The sequence below is a fragment of the Haliaeetus leucocephalus genome, unplaced genomic scaffold (assembly GCF_000737465.1).
Source record: "Haliaeetus leucocephalus isolate CR32 unplaced genomic scaffold, Haliaeetus_leucocephalus-4.0 Scaffold339, whole genome shotgun sequence".
In the NCBI taxonomy this organism is placed as follows: Eukaryota; Metazoa; Chordata; class Aves; order Accipitriformes; family Accipitridae; genus Haliaeetus; species Haliaeetus leucocephalus.
Window position 1 is genome coordinate 23,839,631 of NW_010972775.1, and position 6,222 is coordinate 23,845,852.

Below are 6,222 nucleotides of genomic sequence, written 5' to 3' on the forward strand. Positions count from 1 at the left end.
CGGGAGCGGGCCGCCCCCGGGGCGGGGGGGGAAGCGGGGGGCGCCTGCCCCGGGGGTCCCCGTTCTCCCCCCGGTGTCTCTGCAGCCCCGCGGGCGAGCGTGCTCGGGCGGCGGAGGCCGCGGACCCCCGGCGGGGAGCGGGAAGGGACGAGGCTGCGCCCGGGCTAGGACCCTCCGGCGGCACCGCGGACCGGGGAACGCGACCGGCGAGGAGAGGGAGGTGAGAGGGCTCAGGGAAGCAGCTCAAAGGAGCCTGCCGGCTCCCCGAGGGGACGGGGCCGTGGGCGGCTCACCGACACGGCTCCGGGGAGGGGGGAGTGACACCGCTTGCGCCTCTGAGGGGGCCGGGGGGGAGGGGGGGGGGACGCCCCCGGTGCGAGCACTTACAGCAGGTCCCAGGGCTGCAGGATCCATCCCCACGGCCTCCGGGACAGGAAGGGCAGGGGCTGGCGGGGAAGGGCAGAGCTGCTTGCACGCACCACGGGGGAGGCTTTCGGAGAGAGCTGCTGAGCACAGGCTGGCAAGAGCTCCGGAGCGAAGCGGGCAGGCTCTGACGGGCCCCTGGCAGGTGGGGATGCTCCGGGGAAGGGCTGGGCACGGCCTGAAGAGTGGCCACTGCTGCTCACAGCTGGACGGGCAGCAAAGCGCAATGAGAGCATGGGGCAAGCAGGTGGCAGGGACCCTGGACAGGCTGGCTGAAGGTCTGGTTCCGTGCCTCTGTAATGTTTCCATGGTGCTGGGCATCTGCTGCTCCCTCAGCTGCTACCTCTGCCTTGTGCGTGGAGCCCACCAGGTCTCAGAGCTGCAGGGAACAGGTGTTGTTCCTCAAGGACACAGGCAGTAGGGCTATGAGGCACTCAGGTTGAGTATCATGGCTGTGGAGCAATGCACGTGAGACTTACCTGGCTGAATTTCCTGTGGCCAGCCCATGCCAGGCAATGGCAGGGAAGCACTTGCCAGCAGAGACTATGCCTGTTGATCCTCCTGAGGCAGTCCTGCTGCAGAGAGTGCTGTGAGTGGAAGCTGCTCTTACAGCACTCCCCTGCACAAGTAGCTCACACCACCATTAAGCAGCATGGGGTTACAGACAGCATGACCACAGCTGCTTCACGTTTCCTTCGGCAGTGAGGAAGCAAAGATCATGGCTCCGGCCCAAGAAGCCATGGGAAATACTCACACTGTCTCCAGTGGGCTCTGCGTTACAGCCTGAGAGACCTAGAAGTCGTGGTGGAAACCATCTCAGCATCAGGACCATTCTGATTTCTCTGGCGCTTGGGGAAATCAGCTGCATCCAGGCAAATGTCAGTACAGCTATGGGGGAAGCAGAGCTGGAAAAGAGCAAGGCAAGATGAACTGAGACATACTGCCAGGGAGCAGCAAGACCAGAGCTCCTCCACAGCGGCAGATGAGCCACAAGCCAAGGGTGGCCACCACACAGTCAGGGAACAAGCCCTCATCGGCAGGGCAGGGACAAGTCAGTGACAGGTCCCATCAGCAGTGATCATCAGGCCAAGGCAAGGCAGCAAGTCAGGTTCCAGGTCAGCAAGGGAAGTGCAATGAACAAGTCTAGTCTGACAGGGGTAAATGAAGTCTCTAGCACCTTCATAGCTCAAACCAGGACTGGGGTTCTGGGCCTGCATTTAAATAGAGCCCCCAGCCCAGGGGTGGAGGCGGGGGACGGGGGTGTCTCAGGTGAGCCTGGTCAGAACAATTAGGGGCAGCTGATGCACCCAGGGCCCTGGCAGCCAAGTCTGCTGGCATGTCTAGAACAGAGGAAGGCCAGAGGCTCCATGGCCGAAAGAGAAAAATACAGTATATCCTAAAGATGAGATGACTGAGAGGGGGCCAATGCCATAAAGTAAATGCATGGTATGGCTGTGAGAGGGCAGGGCTGAGGCATCTCCCAGCTGGCAAAGATCAGCTCTTGCTCCCCAGGAGATCCCTGAGGAGAGCAAGCCTTTCCTCCTGCTGCTGCTCACCTGCCTTGCCCCCCAAGCACCCCTCGGGGCAGGAGACCCTGTGTGCAGGGGGACTGTGGGGCTGCACACGGGCAGGGGAGGTGGATCTGGGGGGGGTCCTAGTGCCACAGGGTGGGGTGGATGTGGTCAGAGAGGTAGTGGGATGCGGAGCAGTGCCAAGAGCGTGACACTCCCGGGAAGGCCGGGCAGAGGCAAGAGCCAGGGCTGAGGAGCAAGCCTCACCTCTCCTTCACGGTTCCTTCCACAGCTGCTGGCTGTCACTGTCTTTGCCCATCAGTGAGCACCGGCCAGTGCCATGGATGAGGTGACGGAGCTGGAGATGGGGGGGAACTCCCTCCTAAAGGCAGTGTGGCTCGGCCGGCTGCGGCTGACCCGGCTACTGCTAGAAGGGGGGGCTTACATCAATGAGAGCAACGAGAAAGGGGAGACCGCCCTGATGGTGGCCTGCATCACCAAGCATGTCGACCAGCAGAGCATTAACAAGGCCAAGATGGTGAAGTACCTGCTGGACAACAGAGCTGACCCCAACATCCAGGACAAGTCTGGGAAAACAGCCCTCATGCATGCCTGCATCCGTGGCGCCGGGGGGGATGTGGTGTCCCTGCTGCTGGAGAATGGGGCAGACCCCAGCCTGGAGGACCACTCAGGAGCATCAGCTCTGGTCCACGCCATCAATGCCGATGACAAGGATGTGCTGCAGCACCTCCTGAACGCCTGCAAAGCCAAAGGGAAGGAGGTGATCATTATCACTATGGACAAGTCGGCCTCTGGCACCAAGACTGCCAAGCAATACCTGAACGTTCCCCCCTCACTGGAGTTCAAGGAGAAGGCCCCCCCTGAGGCATGCACAGCACCCTCCAGCACCCACTTGAAAACTCCTGGCTCGGCACCTTCCCCTGCTGAGAAGGAGAGCGGCATCTTCAGCCCACACCCATCGCACCCTGGAGACAGCCCCTCTGCCAGGTCTGCCGACGAGCCACCCTCCCCGGGCCAGAGAGCCGGCACAGCCAGGAGAGCCCATCTGCCCCAGCTGAAACGGCTACGGTCAGAGCCATGGGGTCTGGTCGCACCCTCAGTGCTGGCGGCCTCCACACACCGTGACGACACGCGGGTCTGCGCAGACGACGAGGTGATCATGGGCATCGGCGACCTCTCGCTCTCCAAAAAGGCTCCTCTTGCCTGGAGTGGCAGCAGCAAGAGCAAGGACCCCTCTCTCTTCCCCCCGGTAGACGAGCAGGCTCTGAGGACACCACCAGCCCCTGGGCCACTGGCGAGGAAAGCAGCCTACGAGAAGAGCCAGGCTGCCCACCAGCGCCTGCCCCGAAGAGGCACAGTCCCCGAAGAGCCGGAGAGTGTTGGCTCCACTGTCGCCGGCTCGGCCACGGCAATGGACACGCTGCACTGGCGGAGGCTGAGTGCCGAGCACTACGACTGCGATCCCCAGGTCTCCAGTGTCCCCGGCCTGACCGAGGCGGGGAAGGTGCCATCAGAGAGGAGGAAGCTCAGCGGTTCCCACCTGGCCTTGCTGGATGGCTCACGGGAGTCCCTGGACAGCATGGCCGGCACATCGCCTGCGACCATCCGGCACCGACCGCCCGGCTTGCTGGAGAGGCGAGGGTCCGGGACCCTGCTGCTGGACCACATCTCCCACACGAGGCCGGGATATCTGCCCCCCCTGAATGTGAACCCCAACCCCCCGATCCCCGACATCGGCTCCAACAGCAAAGCCTCCTCTCCGCTTGCTGCCTGCTTTAAGTCCCTGGTACCCATCGCTCCCAGCTCACCCAGACGGGGCGACTTGAGAGCCAAAAGGAAGCTTCTCCGGAGGCACTCCATGCAAGCGGAGCAGATGCGGCAGCTCTCTGATTTTGAGGAAATAGTGGCCCAGTAACCATGTCACCATTTGCTTCCCAGGAAGGTTACCAAACCAGTGCTCTCCGTGCAGAAACGTGATGGTTCCCGCACAGAGCGGTGACTTGGCCCTGGGGAAGCACTGGCAGCCGTGGGGGTCAGACCTGTGCCCAGGGGCTGAATCAGGACGTTCCTGTTCCCACATGCCAGAGCTGTAAGGAGAGCCTGAGCATCCAGCCCAAGCAGCTAAAGTCTCTCTTGTACTCTTTATTCACTTCTGGATCTTACCCCAGGAGCAACTACCTGAGAGATCAATCCCAGACTATCTGAGACCATCAGGCTTCGCACAAAGGCTCCTGCCTGCAGTTCAGTTATTCCTTGTTATTTACAATCCGCTTTTCTTCCATCCCACTTATTCTGACACAGAAACCCATCTGGAGCCCCACGCCGGTGAGCTGTGGGGCTAATGTGTTTGTGAAGTGCCTACCAGGAAGGAAAGGAGCTTAATGCTGTGCGAGGTTGGACAGAAACACCCCTCCCTAGCAATTGAATGTATTGATACCCTCACTGTGCTGGAAAGGGAGACAATTCTCCACCTCAGAGATTTCCAAGCACTTTGAAACTCCAGAGGCTGAGCTAATTCCACTACTGCTGCAACCTGGTGCTTCAGTGGGCCCAGATCTGGAACAGGTTTGTCTCTGTCTCTGAAACAACCAAGGGTCAAGGGCATTTCCCACCACAATGAGCAACTCCAAGCGCTGAATTCCTGGGCGGGGAGCACTCCCAGCTTGTCTACGTGGGAAGATTCTGCCAACGATGGGGGAGCAAGGATGTCAAGTTGCCAAGGATGGCACGTGGTGAGCGTCAGGGGTTCACCCCAGCAGGGGAAAGCTGCAGGCACAGCACCACAGCCAGGCTCCTCTCTCCTGCTGACCACGCTGCAACAGCTATCCTCTGGGACCGAAGCAGAGCTGAGCCGCATGCAGGCAGGAGGAGGAGGCAGCCGCAGGATGGCTCTGCATAGCATTGGTGTCTGCAGCAGTTCTCTGCACAGCACCATCCTGATGCGGCTTGAGTCCAAGCCAGCAAGCATGTCTGCATGGCTGGATGTGGGGGTGTGACTGCGATTCCTTCCCTGTGCACAGGGACCTGGGTGCCCAGCCCCGCAGACAGGGCCATGCAGCACCCTGCCGCAGGACAGGGCCTCCACCAGCAGCATGTGGCAGCTTTGCAGCATCAGGGCAGCAAGACCGCACACCGCCAGCCCCCTCCCACTCCCACGGCCCCGGCCCCAGCCAGGCACCAGCCGGCAGTGGGGAGCACTCCTCACCCCATGCTTAGCTGGGACTATGAGCTGGATGTGTGCCGGAGCTGCCATCAGTCAGCCAAACCCACCACATGGAGCCAGCTGTGAAGAGGAAACAGCCCACAGCCCTGTGCTGGTGACTCGGCGAGTGTTTCGGATCTGCAGCCCACCCCGAACATTGTGCCACCCATCTGAGGCCAAGCGAGAACGACTCCCGTGGGTTTATTCAATGAAGTCTCATGTGTCCTGACGTCCACTGCACAGTCGGTGTCACTTTGACAAGCAAGTGGCAGCAGTCTCACCCCGCCGGGACTGATGTCGGATTCTGCCCTTGCCTCAATCAGCCCAGCACATGCTTCCATCCATCCTTCCAAATCTGCTGGCAAAGAGCCGGTTCCTTGCCCAGGGCATTATCCGCCTTGCTCCAGGCTGTTGCAAAACTTTGCACAGTTCCTGCACAAAGCAGCACCGCGTTTTGGTTTTAACTGCACAAGAATGTTCTCTGACAGTGCATTTGAGATTTAAATATGCTGTTTAGAGCAAAAGTGGGCTTATATTTTTACAGCCTTAAAGTTTATACTCTCTGTAGGTCAAATGTCTTATAGATTGAATTTCAGGCATATTTTCCCTATAACAGTGACGTTTGTCTCGTATTTTAGAGTGTGGATTTTTAAATCCCGTTGCTCATGTTTTCTGTTCGTTTCTAAATATTCCGATATGTTGTGTTTGTCTTTTTTTAAGCAGCGCTTGACGCCTTTAGCCAGCAATCAGAGGTTGGGTGCCTGCAGAATGTGGTCACCTCTTAGGGGCTTCCCGCATTCTGTGCATCGGACCGGGGCGTGTGAGCAGTGCTTCTCTACGGAAATATTTCGATGCATTTATTTAAGTGCCTGCGTGCGCGTATAGGTGTGAGCAGGCAGGTGTGGGAGGGTGACGTCATGCAACAGTACCAGGCTTTTTATATCATCGCTGCATTAATAAAGAGCTCAGCGTCGGGCCGAGAGCCGCTGCCCGGGGTGCCGCGGCCCCGGCCATCCTCCGCTCGGGGTGCCCGGGGGTTCCCGGTCCCGGAGGCGAGGCGGGGCG

General features: G+C 59.9%; 1 protein-coding gene across 1 annotated transcript; it reads left to right on the forward strand.

Moving 5' to 3' along the window:
- Positions 1-2,274: 2,274 nt before the first annotated feature.
- On the forward strand, positions 2,275-3,870 carry ANKRD34C (ankyrin repeat domain 34C). The gene has a single exon (XM_010572170.1). It carries the CDS (start codon positions 2,275-2,277, stop codon positions 3,868-3,870), a length of 1,596 nt encoding a protein of 531 aa, XP_010570472.1.
- The last annotated feature ends 2,352 nt before the right edge of the window (positions 3,871-6,222 follow it).